Genomic DNA, 19,392 nt, shown 5'->3' with positions numbered 1-19,392 from the left:
TTTTTACATTATTTCTACCAAGCAGAACAACCATCTCATCAAGCTTGGTTGCATTAGTAGTTTTTTCAGAACATAACATCCAGTCTGCTTCTTGGGCTTTGCCAATCTGTTTCCTGTGTTCTATCATAACACATTTCATAAAACGTGATTTTCTAAATATTCTAATGTTTGATACTTGGAATTATTGGCCCTTTCATTAACACCAATTTTAGGGTTAAATGCTGGTGTGTAATTTTAGCAACATTTTTATGACTCTTGAAATTAAGAAGAGAATTAGGGTGTTGTCCTTCCAGTTACTGCATCTGTTCAATTATTTCTCTTTTTAGCCAGATACTCCAAAGAGAAGACATGCTTTCCTTTCTTATGCTCACGTCTGAGATCATTTCCAACAGCAATGGCATCAGCCTGAAGTGCCCCCAACAAAAGGCCCAATTTGACACACTTTGGGCATAAAACAGCCATTGAAATGGAGCATATTAAACAAGATGCCAGACTAAATCATTTAAAAAATCACCTGATGTTATTCACTTCTAAGATTACAATTGTGCCTATAGAAAAGCCATTCTGATTTCCCCTATAGGAAAAGAAGCCAGCCTTCCAACTTCCCTACGGCACCCCCTCCCTCCCTCCTCTTCATCCCCCTGTGCTTTCATTTGCCTTTCTTGGGCCTGGCCCTTGCTCCCTCTGTTCCAGCTCTGTCTTGCTTCAGGGCCTATGGAGGCCAGAACAGGTGGACTGCATGCTACTGTCATGTCTCAGGGGGAGATCCTGCCAACAGTTTGGCTGTTCATCATCAGCTAATTAGGGTCTCATCTCTCACCTCAAATATTCAGTTCATCTTCTTCAAAAGTCGAAAAGTTGGGCTTCGTTAGGCTGCCATCATCCCTAGGCAACATCACACAATGGTTGTTCTTTCTAGATCAGAAGGTTTCTGGGGAGGAAGAGCCCATCCCCTCTCTTCAGGCATTTAATATCGCCCAATTCTCCTGCGCCTTATCTTTAGTAGTTTCTCATTTTTGCTGGCCTTCTGAATCAACCCGTCTCCAGGGCCTCCGATCCAAGTTCAGCCTTTTCTCCTGTTCCTCATTTCCCAAGGCTGCAAACATTCAAGTTTCTAGGATGCTGCTTGGATCAGAACTGAAAATTCCAAACTAAGTTATCAATCAGAGGTTGTTGAGCAGCTCCTACAAGTTTATTGTACAAGTTGTGGGGACTCAATAGAAGCATAAAACATGGCCTTTACAAAAACTAAACGTCTAGTTTTAAAAAGAAATAGGAAGTAACTCATCACGCAATCAGTGGTACTCAGTTCTAGTTTTTTTGTTTTTGTTTTTGTGTTTTTGAGACAGAGTCTCACTCTTTCACCCAGGCTGGTGTGCAGTGGCTTGATCTTGGCTCACTGCAACCTCCGCCTCCCAGGTTCAAGCAATTCTCCTGCTTCAGCCTCCCAAGTAGCTGGGATTACAGGCACACACCACCATACCCAGCTAATTTTTGTGTTTTTAGTAGAGACGGGGTTTTGCCATGCTGGCCAGGCTGGTCTCGAACTCCTGTCCTGAGGTGATCCACCCACCTCGACCTCCCAAAGTGCTGGGATTATAGGCATGAGCCACCGTGCCTGGCCTCTCATTTCTAGTTTAAGGGGTGTTCGTGGAAGGGGAGTCTGGGTGGTGGAGGGTGGCATCATAAAGGCAGCTACATTCAACTGGGATTCCCACAGTAAGGAAAACAAACCCTGGAAGTTACAGAAGGTGCAGATGCTGTGGAGGAGGGGAGGCTGTGAAGGGACTGGCAGAGCAGGGCAAAGTGTAAATTCAGGAGGAATAGAGAAGATTGGTGAGGCAGGTAGAGCCAGATACAGAAGCTGGAAAATCAAGGGGCAGAAGAATTCAGTCTTCACATGGTAGCAATGGAGGGCCATTGTAGGTCCCAAGAAGAAAAATAGAAGTGGGGTTTAGGAAGATCCCTGTGACAGCTATGAACAGGATAAAGTAAGTCCAAGCGAAGAACATAAAGCGGCTGGCGGCTGCTGCATTGGTCCTGATGGGAGACAGTAGGAGTCTTGACTAACGTTGCGAATTAAGAGAAAGGTATTATAAATCTGAACAGTGTTAAACATATGAGGTGGCTATATGAGGCAGAAATGGGAAGGGGAGCCAGGCTTTGGGAGGATGTAAAGACCAACATTGGGAGCATGTCTGCCACAGTGGAAGGCAACCTCAGAGTGGAAGCTGGAGAGAACTGCTCCAGGGGAATAATGAGGACAAATTCTAGATGACAGAGGGAGGGGCAGGGAGTGAGAAGATAGGATGTGGGTGGAGACCACATAATCAAGGAACTGATGGTGAAAGAAATAATCATTAAGGAGTAAGATTAATCTAATAATTTTTAAGACAAAAGATATGAATGTGACTTAGGGTGAGAGGAGGTGAAAATTAAAAAAAAAAAAAGATAGAAGAAAAAGGGCCGGGGTCACGCCTGTAATTCTAGCACTTTGGGAGGCCGAAGTGGGCAGATCATGAGGTCAAGAGATCGAGACCATCCTGGCCAACATGGTGAAACCCCGTCTCTACTAAAAATACAAAAATTAGCTAGGTGTAGTGGCGTACACCTGTAATCACAGCTACTCAGGAGGCTGAGGCAAGAGAATCACTTGAACCTGGGAGGCAGAGATTGCAGTGAGCCAAGATTGTGCCACTGCACTCCAACCTGGGTGACAGAACGAGACTCTATCTCACACACAAAAAATAAATTAAAAATAAAAATAAATAAAAGAAAAAGGAAAAAGTAAGCAATATGTTTTAACTTTTCCAGGATCTAGAAGAGATGGGAAAGAGGGAGTTGTAGATGGTGGGGTTAACTCTAGATGGGCATAAAATCTGAGTCCCTGGAGACTGGAAGGGGAAGACAAAGAAGATGGGATAAAGATCATGACATGTTGAGTTAGGGCCTCCCCAGTGAGGGCATCTGCCTTCCCTACAAAATAAAGATCAACCTCTTGAGAGTTAAGTTGTGGTGGGAAGCATTGGAGGCATTGAGTGGCCACTGTGAGCCTAGACTCAGAAGCCACAGAATCAGAATAGGTCTCTCCTCGCTTAAAGCAAGCTCAAAAGCACCCAAGACTTCTTTCATTCAATAAATAGCATGAGCCCCCTCCACAACATCCTAGCCACAAATCCTGATCCTGCTAAAAGTCTTATCAATTATTATAATTTAATTACACTCTGATCCCTCACCTTAAATACACAATTTACCTGAGCCCCCTGCACAATATCTCCAAAAGAGAATACGAAGCCTCTGTTTGCCCCTCAGAATAGAAATCTCACCACCTCTTTAAGCAGTCTATTCCACTTGTGAACACCTCTAATATTTAGGGAATTTCTCCTTGTATATTTAGCCTAAATATGCCTCTTTTTTTATTATTATACTTTAAGTTCTAGGGTACATGTGCACAACGTGCAGGTTTGTTACATATGTATACATGTGCCATGTTGGTGTGCTGCACCCATTAGCTCGTCATTTACAATAGTTATATCTCCTAATGCTATCCCTCCCCGCTCCCACCACCCCATGACAGGCCCCATTGTGTGATGTTCCCCACCCTGTGTCCAAGTGTTCTCATTGTTCATTTCCCACCTATGAGTGAGAACATGTGATGTTTGGTTTTCTCTCCTTGCAATAGTTTGCTCAGAATGATGGTTTCCAGCTTCATCCGTGTCCCTACAAAGGACATGAACTCATCCTTTTTTATGGCTGCGTAATATTCCATGGTGTATATGTGCCACATTTTCTTAATTCAGTCTATCACTGCTGGACATTTGGGTTGGTTCCAAGTTTTTGCTATTGTGAATAGTGCTGCAATAAACACACGTGTCCATGTGTCTTTATAGCATCATGATTTACAGTCCTGTGGGTATATACCCAGTAATGGGATGGCTGGGTCAAATGGTATTTCTATTTCTAGATCCTTGAGGAATCACCACACTGTCTTCCACAATGGTTGCACTAGTTTACAGTTCCACCAACAGTGTAGAAGTGTTCCTATTTCTCCACTTCCTCTCCAGCACCTGTTGTTTCCTGACTTTTTAATGATCACCATTCTAACTGGTGTGAGATGGTATCTCATTGTGGTTTTGATTTGCATTTCTCTGATGCCCAGTGATGATGAGCATTTTTTCATGTGTCTGTTGGCTGCAAAAATGTCATCTTCACCTACTAATCCTCATACTTCCCCACAGAATGTATTTAATTTTTTTTCTCAATAGCCCATCAAATATTTGGTGACAGTGATCATAGGCCATGTGTCCCTCTTGAAGTCCGCTCTTCCCCAAGATACAGCCCAGATGTCCCAAGCACTTCTCCTTTGACATGGTTATGGTTTTTTCATCATCCTATTTCTTATGATTGGGAACTCTAATTTGCTGATGTCCCTCTTCCCATGTGGCCTCAAGTTCAGAATGTGGGTTCTTGGGTGTCGTCTGGGCAGGCCTGGTGAGGCGGGGAGAAGCCAGGCTGAAGCTGCATGGTGGTGACCCAGAATGGCCCAAGTCTGCCTGGCTCATTGCCATCTCCTCTGAAGACAGGAGGAACCATGAGTGGCCCGTGTCCCAGTGCAGGCCTGGAGGAAACAGCTGAGGGTTGGGGGCGGGGTGGGCAATGAGATGGGGCTAAGTGGAGAAAGTTCTCAGCAAAAGTGGTCGAAGGGATTAGGAAGTTGGTTGGAGATTGTAGCATGAAAGTGGTTGGCCCTGGGGGTAAGGTGAATTAAGAGTTCAGTAGAGCCATGCTGAAAAACCGGGTGGAAATGAAAAGGTAAGTGGAAGGCTCCATAAGTGGAAGCCAAGTTTGCTGGAAGTGGGTCAAATGTCCAGAAAATCCTGATAAAGCAGTAATAAATGGGAGAGTCTCATGAATGTATCTTTTTTGCAGGGGACTCCCTCAGCTATCATCAAGGACGCCCTTTCTCCACAGAGGATAGAGACAATGATGTTGCAGTGACCAACTGTGCCATGTCATACAAGGGAGCATGGTGGTATAAGAACTGCCACCGGACCAACCTCAATGGGAAGTACGGGGAGTCCAGGCACAGTCAGGTAAGTGATGCTCCACCTCTGCTGTGAATAAGCCCGAGCTGTAGAACCCGTGCTCCTTTAGCTTTATGTTTTAAAGGCACATGCGAGTCCTTCATTTCCCTTTAAAAAGAAGTATTTGGAGTCTTGAGAAAAATAATGCAGACAATGGGATAAGATCAGGACAGAGTAGAAGCCAGAGGAAGGAAAGGAAAGGACCCAGGAGCCGGAACTCACCCAGAGAAGCCCTTGATACCCAGTCAAGTTCCATTTCAATCCCTTATCCAGAAGATCCCATGAAGAAAGCTTATCAGTTATGAGGACAGCTTCACAGGCTCAACTTGACCCTAAAAACGGTCCCAGGAAGATAGAGATTGAAAATACCAGTCTGAACTGGACAATCTTTCCCTATCAGAGACCACAAATTTATAGACTGGGCTGGGTGACAGGGAGACCAGCAGGACCAACTAGACTTTCTAAGTGTAAACACTGAAACAGCCCACATCAGGGAAACCCCTCAGTTCTGGGCAAACCAAAAGGGTTTGTCACCCTAGGTAGAAACCGCCTAAGTCTCCCATTAGGAGTGAGCAGTCAAACACAGTTATTCTCTTCCAAATGCTTCCACCCTGTTGGGATTTCACAACCATCTGCTGGTGCATGCCACTGCTGGAAGCCAAAAACAAAGCTGGCAATAAGGAATGACCTGCAACATGCTCCCTGGAAGGACCCACGCCAGCAGCACATTTAAGGAGAAAGCTGGAAAGAGACTCCGCCCCTTTCACTTTATTGGGAACTTGGCCTCGAAGTTAGCTGAAAATAGCTAACCCCACATTGTGGATTCCCTGTTTCCATAATTATCCTTTTTATGAAGTGGGGTGTTCCATGGTGGGAGATGACCTAACATGCTTATCTTTCTCACACCCAGGGTATCAACTGGTACCATTGGAAAGGCCACGAGTTCTCTATCCCCTTTGTGGAAATGAAGATGCGCCCCTACAGTCACCGTCTCATGGCAGGGAGAAAACGGCAGTCCTTACAGTTCTGAGCAGTGGGTGGCTGCGAGCCAACCAATCTTCCCTGTCATTTGTTTGTATTTTATAATATGAAACAAGGGGGGAGGGTAATAGCAATGTGTTTTGCAACATATTAAGAGTATGTGAAGGAAGCAGGGATGTAGCAGGAATCCGTTGGTTACCATCTGCTCTTGGTTTCTGCTGCCCTGGAGCCTGACCCTCAGTCTCCATTCTCCCTCCTACCCAGTCCTCCTCAACCTTCACCTCCTTTCCCACCAAGGAGGAGATGTAGGAAGTTTTCTTAAAGGGCCAATTCAAAGGCAAGTCATGGGGTGCAGATTGTTATGGTGACAGGCACATACGTTTTTCTACCCTTCTTCCGAGATGTCCTCCACCTTCCAGGTATTTGTGATTTTGTCACAGCCTGACATGGCCACGTTCTCACATTGGCCCAGAAGAAAGAGCCTCAGCAAGAGAGGTTTGCCAACAATTCCCCTTAAGAGGAAACAGATCAACTGTACCCCATCCCAGCAACCCAGGTTCTTTTCCTTCCTTCCTTCCTTCCTTCCTCCCTCCCTCCCTCCCTCCATTCTTTCTTTCTCTCTTAACAGTATCTCACTCTTGCTCAGGCTGGAGTGCAGTGGTGCAATCTCAGCTCACTACAGTCTCGATTTCCTGAGCTTAAGTGATCCTCTCGCCTCAGCCTCTTGAGTAGCTGGGACTACAGGCATGAGCCACCATACCTGGCTGATTTTTCTTTTATTTTTTGTAGAGATGGGGGTCTCACTATGTTGCCCAGGCTTGTCACAAACTCCTGGCCTCAAATAGTCCTCCCACCTCAGCCTCCCAAAATGCTGGGATTACAAGCTACAGCCACTGGACCCGGCCCCAAGTCCTTTATAAGGGGCCAAAGATTCTCATCTTCTGACATTCTACTATACCAGCCACATGTCCTGTTACCTTTCAAGAACAGTGGCTCTTTTCTGGCCCTGATGGAGCCTTTTGCCTAATTCCATCCTGTCTTAGACCCCAGAGCCTCACAAACCCAACCAGAATTTTGGAATCTGGTTCCCAAGGCATTGCCTGCTCCTGGCCCTGGCTAGCACAGTGGCAATGTACCTGTGAGTCATCAGCCACTGCCCCCACCCTCAGGTCAGACAGACAGTTACTTTCTGCAAAGGTAGGAGGGGGAGATGGTTGTAGTTTTTAGCACTTTTGGGTTAGGCATTGAGGAAAGAACTGAAGAAGTCAAAATCAGGGCACTGCCGTAGAGATTATAGTTTCCATGGGAAACACAGATCTTCCCTAGCCCTGTTTTCTCCATTTCTGGTCCTATTTGTCACAGATTCTTTTTTATGAATTGCAAACCGAAGGCCTCATATCTGTCTTCACCCAAGCCCTCCTTAGTGTAGGTAGCTTAATAAGAATCAGAAGAAGAAGGTATATGCCCAGAGAGCTATCCCCTGACTGATCATCCTGGAAAGAGGTTGAATTTTTTTTCTTTTTTGGTCCTGTAGGAAACAGGAATGACCTCCTTAATGAGGTGAGATCATGAGAAGCCTTTCCATCTTCTTTTATTCTTCTGCCTTGGAAAGGAAAAATGACAATAGCCAAAGGAAATTACATCCAGAAATCCAAAGGTGAATAGGTGATAACTGTGGGCCTACTTCCCATTTTATGAGATGCGCTGTCTTCACCAGCACGATTTGATTCTTAAGCCCAAGAGAGCTAGAGGCTCTAGAAGCCATGACCTTTCAATTTCTCCTCCAAATCAAATATCAGCAACCATCCCCGCAACATCTGCTCAAATCCATCCCAGTTTTCTGAGCTGTCTTCTCCCTTTCCTCTCCCATTCCTCAAGGCCCAGTACCGTTTTCTGTAGTGCCTATGTTTGTCTGACCAGGGCAGTGTGTACCTTTGTCAACCAGTTACTGGATGAGCCTGAGTATTGGCAATTTTCTAATGGAAACATTCTCACTCTTACCAAGTTTTGAGAACCAGGATGAACAGTCCCTTGGGCTGACCATCATGCCTCGGACCTCATGGGGATGCAGTCAGCTGCCGTTGACTGGAGGCGCTTTCCTTGCCGCATGCTCCTAGGCTTTGTCCACTGCTGCGGTGTGGATGTGACAGGCATACCCTGAAAACCCTAGGTGCCACTTCCATTTCTCAGTTCACCATGGGCTTCAACAAACTGGGAGGAGGAAAAAACAAAAACAGATCCTTTCAACAAGCAGGTAAATTACATAAGACTTACCTAGAGACGGGGCAACAATGAATAGTAGGAAGCACATTGAATGGGAAACTTGAGGGCCGAGGTACAGGCCAACAGCTGTCATCTTAGCTACATGACATTGGCTGGGTTGTTTCACCTCTCTGGGCCACAGCTTATTCATCTTTCAGATGAGAGATTAGACTAGAATGAATTCTAATTTCCTTTCAGCTTTGACAGCCAACAATGCTAATCTGTGATCTGAAAACCTGAGTAGAAATTGGCACGGTGAGAGAGCACAATTAGGTAATGAAAATTCACTAGAATCCCTGTTTCACGAGGAAGGAAGAAAGGAAGGAAGGAAGGAAGGAAGGCAGGCAGGAAGGCAGGAAGGCAGGAAGGGAAAGAAAAGGAAGGGAAAGAAAGAGAAGAGAGAGATTGATTCAAGAGTCATAAGTAAAACACCAACACACACACACACACACACACACACACACCACACACACACAAATATTGCAGGAAAGATCATGCTGAGTAAGAGGCTAAACTCTTTTTGTCCATAAAAACAGAACCCAGGTACCTGGGTGGTGCCAGCACAGCCTACTTCATCAAGGAAGTTGAAATAGAAAAAGATTATGTGTTGTCAATTCAGGTGAAAGTCAAGAAACATCAGTGGAAACCAAAATCTTCCTTTTATTGAAACCATTCTACATTATGGAACATTTTTACAAATAGTACCAGCGGCATTGCATCGCTTTATTTTGAAGCAAGAAAGAGACTTCAAAGATCAGCTTATTCAACCCTCTGTAAAAGGATTTATAGATTCCTTTTATTAAGTAGAGTGATTTTCTCATGAGTTTTCACTGTGTTTAAAAGACACTGTGCCCCACTCTCTTCCCAAGGTCTATGGTCAACTTGACTCAACGCTCTTAACTTTCCTTACTGATTCCTGCTTATCCTGCTCCTCCAAGCACAACTGCTTTTCCCAAAGGTAAATCCAGTAAGCAATACTCACAAAGCATCCACCCTATGCACACCAGTTTCCCTCAAGAGACTCAGAAGGAATCGAGGTAGACCCTTCTCAGAGGCTGTTTGACTGCAGACACATCAGGATACGTACTTAAACCCAAAGCCAAAACCACCACCAATGACTGCAACAGATTCACTGTCTAGACCCAAGGTCCAGGTAGTTTCCCTTTTATGCATTTCTCCATCATATAAAGATAGTTTCCAACATATCAAACACACATTCACCACGGTTATTTCTGGAAGGTGAAGGGGTCAGGTGTAGAAGAGGTGGCAAGAACAAGTCTATGGAAAACTGCTGACCTTGAGACCAGTGAACTGGTGGACGGGGACTTGCTAAGTGTGGCCACAAGGTGGCAGTCACCTCCTGAAACCCTGTGTGAAATGTCAGCAGCAGTTTCCAGGAAAGCGGAACCAGGACCCAGGAAAAGTGGCCAGCTGATTTGTATGGGAGATTGATTTGTAAAACAACAACAGCATATGGCAGCAAGGAAATGCCAAGTAAACATCTACAAATGTTTGAATCCACCTGTCCCTCACCTACCGACCTACCCCTCTACTACTCATAAAGTGGTAAGACTCCTAACGCCCCACTTCTTTCCACCTGAGAACCAACCAGCACCCTGATATTTCAAAGCCAGACCTAAAGAACCATGGTTGTCAATGAGCTCGGTGCCAAACCAAACAATCCTAATCACATTTTTACTTTTCAAATCCAGTCCCAGAGCAGAGCTGTAGATTAAGGGACAAAAGGTCATTGTGGAATCTTTTCAAAGAGCTCTTGTAGAAGCATCAGTTGGGAAAGAGTTTGTGAGTTCCTCTTTGTCCTTTCCTCTGGAGAAAAGATGGAATGTGCAAGAACACTGGATACACCAAGCTATGGGTGTTGAAATAGACGAGCTGGTGACCTGGATTTGCAAAAACTCTTGTGACATGAAAACATTTTTTCTTTTTCTTTTTCGTAACCTCCACCCAGAATTTCAGGAAAGGCGGGGCCACATACCCAGGATAGACGGTTTTCTACTGCTTGCTTTCTATCACCAGAATGCTGTTTAATCTAATTTCTTAGTTCTACGTCTTTTCTTCCAAGGATGTAGGGCGTGGGGTCAGGGGACACTTTCCACCTTACTTGCATCTCACTGTCCACTCTTAAATTTTTATTAAGAAACCTCTGAAAGATTCAAAATTCAGTTCAGTTTCAATAATCCCAAAGAAGTTGGGATAATTTGTTTTCACTTGCTTCAAACTTGCCACGGCTGCAGGAGGAGTCTCAGGACCTCAGAGGAGTGGGGCAGATGTATGAAGTCTGGGAGTCTGCCTCCCACCCAGATGCCAGGAGCTGCATACTCAGCTCTGCCTCACTTCGCCGATGGTCTGCTTTCACCCAGGTTACCATGACAGAGAGGGTCTACCCTCTAAAGAAAGCTGAGTTACAGGCTGGCCTCTGGGGTTGTGCCTGTAGCCTCTCTCTGGTTGTATCACAGAGTCCTTTGATCATAGACCTGAAGATGTTTAGCTGAATGCCTCCTCAAACCTTTGCTTCTTCCATAATCCAATCCTACACATATGTGATAAAGCTTTCTTCAACAATACTGGAGCATTTGGACACTAGCAGTCTAGATGAGAACTCATCAGATCAAATGAAAACTTTCAAAAACAAGCAGGGAAAGTGACTCCTATATGCTTTAAGATGATGTATTGGTGTAGACATTTGAAAAAAATGTCTCTGGTTCTTTCTAATTGTATCCACTCTGGATTTGTTTATGCCAGTTCTACATTTGTCAAGCTTTGAGAAACAGGTGGGAAGAAGAAATATATAAAATTAAGAAGAAGCTGATGGATCACTGGAGATTCAAAACAAGCCTTCTACAGATGGCACCACACTAAAATGCAGAGACCAGGCAGGCGCAGCCATGGGAGAGGAAGCAGCATTGACTTCTCACGTTCTGGTTTCCAACCTCCCACCAGAGCTTCTGCCACTCACCCACTTAACTTGACGAGAAACTAAGGCACCAAGGGCTGTCACTGCACAGAAAACCAGAAGCAGAAGGGCTTTTTTTGCTGGCTCAACCAGTTCTGCCTGGATCTCACTTTTGCATCACCAGTAGTCACAAGCCTGATTTGTCATCTCCAGCATTCTGTTTAATTTTTTAAGGCCAACCTTTGCCTGAAACATGACTTCATTGCACCTGCAGCACTTCATTGTCCAAACGTCCTTGGCAAACCTCACAGTCTTTGGACAGTGTTGCATTTTCTCCAAACGGGAAATCCTCCGTCCTTCCTCAAGCTTAATAAGGATCTTGCAGTGCATCCAAATAACACAGCTCTTGTTCCTCAGACCCACTCAGCCTCCTCTGATAACTTCATAAAACAGTTCCTTATTGTCTGGGCCATGAAGCCGGGCTAATGCTAACGTTCCAGTTCAGAAACATTTTACTCTATTATTCTCATGAGGCCAGCTCTCCTGGGTACTGGCACTCACTCATTGGCACGATGGATTCAGGTCAGGTGGTGCAAACGTCTTCCCTGAGAAGCAAGCCATACACCCAAGAGGTCTAGAACATCTAGGTCACAAGAAAGGGTTTCAGTCCAGATGCATTGTCAGTAAGTGAACGCATGGACAAGAATGCATGGACTATTATTTTCTTCCCATCACTGGTTTAGCAGCCCCCAGGGAGTCCCTGTGTTGCTCTTTAATATCCTGACATTGAGCACTAACATGCTCAACACTGCCTCCAACAGGCAAATGTTGGAAATACACTTTCAGAGCTGGATAGGACTCAAGATCATCTAATCTGATCCTCTCATTTTATTTCCTCTCAAGGAAACCAAGGGCAAGAAAGTTTAGGCAATTTGCTCACATTCACACAGGCAATTAGTAACAGAGCTGAGTTCAGGTCTAGTATAGGCTTTTTAATTTGATTCTCCCCAAATGAAGACTAAGATAAATAGCATTTATTGCATACCTACTATTTACCAGATACTGTGCAAAGGGCTTTACATATATTACTTTACTAAATCCTCACCATAAACTTTAAGTCAGTTTTAACCATTTTATAGAAGAGGGAATGGAGGGCCAGGAAAGTTAAGTAACATGCTCAAAGTCACACAGCTACTGAATAGAACCATAATCTGAACCTTTGTCTAATTTTGAAGCCCTTGATTTTTCCACTTCATGAGGCTTCTCCCCTTATATTTATTTAGCCAAGTGACCACCATCTTGGATTTTACTAATATTCTTACAAAGGGTCTTTGATGCCACTTCCTCTGACTTTTAAGAAAAGGAAATCCTTGCATTATTTTGCCATATACTCCAGGGTACCCTCAGTCCCATCATCATGGGGAATAAGAAACATCCCGACATCTCTTTCCTTTTCTTTCTTTTTAAATTTGATAGGTGAGGGACCCTCTCCCTAGAGGGTCCCCAACGGAATGAGAGAGGGAAGATAAGAACCAGAACATAAACCCAATACCCCCACCCCACTCTTTTTGGAACATCCCAACATTAGAAGAGTGGATATTCCAAAGTCATTTTTTTTCAGGCTGGAGCAGGCAGTGTAGCCAGGATTGAGGAAGGAGAAGCCACAGAATAAATATGGTACATGTTCCCAGAGCATCAATTTCACTCCAGAATTTGGGAAGAAAGGGTTATATTATTAGTGTATTCAAACCAATATGGATAGTACAAATGCAGTTATCCTATAAATTTGTAGGTTAAAACCAGCAGGTTGAAGACTGATTTAGACCACCTCCTTCCAGACTTCCAGGGATACAAACACCTTCACTGTCCCCTGCAGGAGTACGACAGTGGAAATATTTGGGGAAGGAAGCTAGAAGGCAGGAGATACATTCATTTTACTTATCCCCCTGGTTTCTTTTCCCCACTCCTGACCTGCCCCACATCCCCAGTGGGTGGGAAGGCATCAGAGGACAGTTGGCTACAATCTCAGCTTTCTTTGCTACTTTGGGGAATTTAGAAGGAAATCAGTACTTGGCAACCTGGTATTTTTAGCTGCCAGGCCAAAACTCCAGACATAAACCCCTTCCCTTTAATTGAATGATGTTTATACATAAAGGAATAGATCTCCCCAAGAAAGAACCCCAGAACACTGGTTCCCTTCCAGTGTGGGAGCTGCTTGGGCAGCAGTGACAACGGTGCATTAGATGCAATGGACACTATGATTCCTGCAAAAATGTCAGCCAACTAAGTGCTCCTTTACCAGCTGCGGAGGCCCAGACTAACACCATGGTCCCACAGATTCAAGGTTTAGAATCTATGTGAATCTATTCTGGTTAACACACAGGCTCCTCCTTCCAATCATTCACACACACACACACACACACACACACACATGCATGCATACATACACAGGTGCACATGCACAAACACACACATCTAATTATTCCAACCTCGAATACTCCCCAGGCCCATGGGGATGCCCAGGTACCCTAAGCAAGTCACTGTGACACTGAGGGGGTCATTACCTGGGGCTCCGAGCAGCTGAAACCCACGCTGGTGGTCTCTAGACTGTTGTTCTGAGAAATCATAAACACCAAATCCTCCAATCCCTCTGAATTTGAGTTTGTCATTTTAACCTTTAACAGCCTTTTCAGGTAAAAATAACAAAGACCAATTTACTGACTTTGTAGCTACAATAAGCTTGAAAAAGTGCTTACTTAAAAGAAAGACTGGAAGGAAGAAAAAAAAGAAGAAAATGGAGTACATACTCCTCAGACAATGCACACTTTAATGAGCTAAAATAAAAACATACAGAGGAAGGGAGAGGAGAAAACCAGCTTCCCTGATCCTTTCATGGCACTGTAGCTCAAAGACTGGAATCTCTGCTTGTTAACCATTGTTAACTAGTATTTTTAGTCCTGGTTGCTTTTAGCCTCTGTATAGTTCCTTTTTTAAACACATTTTCTATACGTTAATAAAAGATCCTGAAAGAATGATGCGTGTCTTCTGAGTCCTAGGAGCATTGGGGGGCATGCCTGTCTTAAGGATGGGCCTGCCTTCTTTTCTCTGGGCTTCCTTTCCTTAATGTTTCTGGCCCGCTTCTGCCAACACGTCTTCTCCACATCACCCTTTGGGTGGACTGTGTTCCCCCATGGCCCTGCTCCCTCATCTACACCCCTTGTCCACCCTGTTTCTGTTCTCTCATTATATCCTGAATGTCTCGGGCCCCCTCCTCATTCTTCCCTCCTTCTTCTCTCCTCTCTTCTACTCTCCTGCTTCTCTCCTCTCTTTGCATCTTTCTCTCTCTCTTTGCGTCTTTCTCTCTTCCTTTCTCTTTCTTCCCTACCTTCCACACACTTTGGGAAATCATAAACACCAAATCCTCTAAACCCTCTGAATGTTAGTTTGTCATTTCAACCTTGAACAGCCTTTTCAGGTAAAAATACCAATTTCATCTCACCCTTTGCTTTTACCATCAGAAAAGGTCACCAATGGGTGGTGGTGTCTGCTGCCCTAGCATTACCAGATGGGCCTTTTGTACAGTTTTGAGTCCTTGATCAGACATAGAGATGGTGACTCACTGCCCACCTCCTTCCAGCCTCCTCTCCTGGCTCCCTCAACCCTGAAGTGCCCAGGGGTGGTCTGATCCCCAAGGCTCTAGTGCCATCTATGGGTACTGCCGGAGAACATTTGACAGGTCTGGCATGCTGAACCAGCCTGCCCTCCACTCAGTCAGCTCCTCCACTGCCAGGTCCTGTTGCTCTGCCTGGGAGCAGCTCCAGCTAATGCACCATTAGCCACTGCCTCTCAGCCTTGGTCACTTGGAAAAACCTTTTCCCTTTCTGTCCCTTAAAAATGGACCCAATGCATAATGTAAGATCAACTCTCACCTCTGGGTTACATTAAGTAAGACCCCAGTCAGGGAACAGCCCTAAAAAGAGAGTCGTGAGGGGAACTTCTTCCAGTCAGTTCCAGGAGCACAGGCAGTCAGGAAGTGCAGAGATAACTGAGTAATGGCGTAGGGTAAGCACCGCAAACCTAGACTTGCTCTCCCATGCTGGAGTGGGCAGGGGGATTTTAGGAGCCTGTCTAGGGGAGGTCATATGACAACAGAAATTATCCAAGGGAGAAAAAAAAGAGATGGAAGCCACATGAACCAGGGTCGGGGGCACGTAACAGCATAGCCTGCTGGAACGTGGCCAGGAGTGGTTTAGTACTCATGTTTGCTTGGAGTTCAATAACAGAGCCAGGAACAGACTGGGCATTGTGAAGACCCCAGACCACAAAGGAGAGACCTTTCTCCACCTTGCATGTTAAAAGGGAGAAATCATGAGTGCTTTAAAGAAGGAACAGGATCCCCACCCTGGACTCGTTCTTCCTAGTCTTTTTTAGATACCAGCAGGCTTCTTCACACCCCTGGGGCCATGTGTAAAACAGGTGCAAAACTCCAGCCACATGGCCATCTATCATAGAAGGCGCCCTCACAAACAGAGCAGGGAAGGCACCTTTCTTAGCCCTTGCCCTATGCCACATTTCCTCTTTTAATCCTCATTTCCTAAAAAAAAAAAAAAACACAATTTCTGGAATGTCAGACCATGGTGGCCCTTTAAAAACAGTCATATTTCCTGGTCCTGTTTTAAATAAGCCACTCTGGAAACCTATAGCTCAGGATTATGGGACTAGAGGAGTGACCGCTATAATATTGAGATAAAAACCTGTCACTTGAATCTTGTCCTATACTCTGTTGTCTGGAAAATGAAAATGGAAACTAATGCAATACAGTGAAACTTAAAGGAACTTTAGTAATTAGTATTTATTCCTGAGGTTGCTGAATTATGTTCTAACTTAAATGAGTATAATTCACCCATTGCTTAAGACCTCTGGGTACATTTACAACCATCTGAGCACAGATTTAATTATTGTTGTGTTATGGGAACGAAGAACTGCCAGGGGGTAATATTAAAAGTGGATTATTAAGCAAGAGAAATGTTGGCAACATTAGTAATCAGTGCAATTACCCAGTAGCAGCTTCTTGCCTGTAATACCCCCAGTGTCCCTGGGGACGTGTGCTTTAGCAGTGGCCCCTTTGCCAGTCAGCAATAAGACATCAGCACAAATTAGGGCCCTTTGGGCCCGTATCTTTCCACTAATGTGACATGTACAATATTCCCATTGCCCGGGCTTTCAAAGAATTATAAAAAGGGTATGCGTTGGACTTGTAAAGCTACACATAAATGGGTCTCTTGTTCCTCTTCACTCATCTCATCACCTACATTCAAAAAGTACCTACTGTATACCAGATCCGATACTGATTCTGGATATACAAAAAGATGAAAGGCCTGCACACCCCCTGCTCCTCCCGGAAGAGATTTGGTCTCCCTCTGTCTCTCTTTCTTTTTTCCCAGTTAAAAAAATTCTTTTATTGAAACTTTAATACCAGTTTATATTAGTAAGGGTTCTCTAGAGAAACAGAACCAACAGGAGATGTACAGAATGTGTGTGTGTGTTTGTGTGTGTGTGTACGTGTCTGTGTGTGTGTGTTAGAGAGAGAGAGGAGAGAGAGAGAGAGACTTATTTTGAGGAAATGGCTTATGTGATTATGGACACCAAGAAGTCCCACAATCTGAGTCTGCAAGCCACAGACTCAAGAAACCTGGTCGTGTAATTCAGTTCAATTCCAAAGGCCTGAGAATTAGAAAAGCCACTGTTGTAAATCCCACTCAAATCATTAAAGAAGAACAATGTTTCAGCTTAATAGGTGGGCAGAAAGAAAACAAAAGGCAAATTCCTCCATCCTCAGCCTTTTTGTTCTATTCAGGTCCTCAACGGATTGGACGATGCCCACTCACATTAGGGAGAGCAATCTACTTTACTCAGTACCCCATTTCAAATGCCAGCCTCATCCAAAAACACCTTTGCAGACACACCCAGAAATAATGTTTAATCAGGGTACCCTGTGGTGCAGTCAAGTTGACACATAAAACAAACCATCACACAGTTGCAAGACAGTAAACAAACCAAATATGGTTCCTTTCCCAGGGACGTTCCTGCTGGTGGGGAAGTCAATCTCTAGAAAGAGATTCGGCAATCCATGGTCCGTGGGCCAGACATTTATTCTCTCTTTGACTCTGTCCTTTTCCACCAGTTTTTACCAAACTCCCTACTCTCTAATTCAGATATTTCACACATATGTAAGGCTCCTTGCTTCAAAGTTTTTAAAATAGATTAAAGTAAACTTTCCAAACTTATGTTTATGTGTTCATGAGAAAATGGAAAGAGATATACAGTGAAAAAACTCAGTTAATTAGGATGAGCGTTGTCATTTCAACATTGACAATATTTTTTTAAAACTCAGACACATTTCAAACACTTCTAACACTTAAAAAAAAAGTGGCAATTAAGGAGCCTCTTGAATCCAAAAAGTTGACAGAACCTTCTAAAAAAAAAAACTGATTACTGTAGAATCTTCCCCGGGGGCAGGGGCCAGGGGCCAGTGGAAGGTATGGATCAACTTTTAGATGCTAATACCCTCTAATGCTTTAAATAAAAATTGTTATCATCAGAGATCACTGCTAGGCATTCATTCACAGCTGTGCTCTTCATGACAAACAATAAGCTCTTCAGAGGTTTCTGGCAAATATGTGTACATTGTAAGAAATGCAGTAGCAATTATGAAAATTCAGTATGCTAGTTGCACAGGAAATTTAAAGATCTAAGATAAACAATGAAAACTATGAGGAATGCATATATTATGCCTGCATGCAGGTAATACCTGTCTTGATTTGCAAGCCCACTCGCTGTTTATGACATCCCCCCCCATCCCGTCCCCGCTAAATAAAAACCACAAAGTAATAACCAAAGTTTGTATTTACAACCAAAGCTACACCGAAACAATTGGCAACAATAACAACCTGGGTTGCAATTAAAGGTAACTCAGTTGACTTATGGACTTGGAAAAGCAAGAGATGATTAAAGAAGTCAATGTGGAATGGCCTGCCCTCCTATCCTCCCCCAACCCCCATCCAGTATCATTTAAAGAATTTGAGACATATTCACATAAATCTGTTTTTTTCTTTCAACGAAATGACCTGAATGTTAACTCAGTTTGAAATGTCCACGCTACAAAGCAGTGTTTCAATACAGCAGTACTATTAACATTTTGGTCAGATAATTCTTTGTTGTAGGGACCTGCCCTGTGCTGTTACCCACTAAATTCCAGTAGGACCCCTGCCTCCCACCATGTTGTGACAACCAAAAATGTCTCCCAACATTGCCAAATGTCCTCTGGGGGGAGAAAATAACTTGCACAGAGCTCACAGCAAAGAAGGACAATTTGAGGTTCTCGTCTTGGTGTGAAAGGCGGTATGCTGCTCTCCATCATGATCTTGTTTATCACAGGGTCTTCTTCCAGAAGGAGAGCCAGTGAAGTATCCCCAAACAGGTCTCTCCTGTTAGAGCCTGGCTGCAACCCACTAGCTGATTTGCAGAACCATTTATTTCTCTTCCAAGACAAAAACACGCTGAGGAGGAAAGACCTCCAGCTTGGCAGAGTAAAGGGTTTATTTTCTTCGCAAAGGGCTGGAGAGGATTGAGAAGCAATTGGGAAGGCACCGGTGAGAAGAGAATTCCCCTCATCTCTGACCTCTTTAAGGGAAGAGCCTGGGCTTTCCATTTCTATTTCCAGTATTTAGCCCAGAACTCTGTTTGGACTCAATATAGAATTGATGTAAACTGAATTGAATCAACCCTATCTTCTGTCTATGAAAGAAACTCAACAGCTTTTAGTACTGTAAAATTTAGGACAGATCCATAACATATTCAAGAAGAGCAAATGTTAAGACTATCTGAGGAGCAGAGGAAAGAACATTGCATCTGACGTCAAAAGACCTATATAGTTGTATAAGTTTGTTCTCACAGTGCTATGAGGAAATACCTGAGACTGGGTAATTTATAAAGGAAAGAGGTTTAATTTACTTAGTTCCGCATTACTAGGGAGGCCTCAGGAAACTTACAATCATGATGGAAGGCAAAGAAGAAGCAGGCACCTTCTTCACAGGGCGGCAGGACAGAGTGAGTGCAAGCAGAGGAAATGCTAAACCATCCGATCTTGTG

General features: G+C 44.1%; 1 protein-coding gene across 3 annotated transcripts in view; it reads left to right on the top strand.

Moving 5' to 3' along the window:
* The window catches only part of TNR (tenascin R), a 425,799-nt gene extending 419,565 nt beyond the window's left edge, over positions 1 to 6,234 (top strand). For all 3 annotated transcript variants that reach the window (XM_033199012.1, XM_033199011.1, XM_033199013.1), the window contains 2 exons: positions 4,930 to 5,093; positions 5,995 to 6,234. In XM_033199012.1, the coding sequence (XP_033054903.1) occupies positions 4,930 to 5,093; positions 5,995 to 6,114 (284 nt within the window). In that variant the 3' untranslated portion in view covers positions 6,115 to 6,234. The remainder of the gene's footprint in view (positions 1 to 4,929; positions 5,094 to 5,994) is intronic.
* The last annotated feature ends 13,158 nt before the right edge of the window (positions 6,235 to 19,392 follow it).

Source organism: Trachypithecus francoisi, unplaced genomic scaffold (assembly GCF_009764315.1).
Source record: "Trachypithecus francoisi isolate TF-2019V2 unplaced genomic scaffold, Tfra_2.0 Lachesis_group5, whole genome shotgun sequence".
NCBI classification, from domain to species: Eukaryota; Metazoa; Chordata; class Mammalia; order Primates; family Cercopithecidae; genus Trachypithecus; species Trachypithecus francoisi.
Note: the sequence above shows the minus strand (reverse complement) of the source record. Positions and strands in the feature narration are given on the sequence as shown.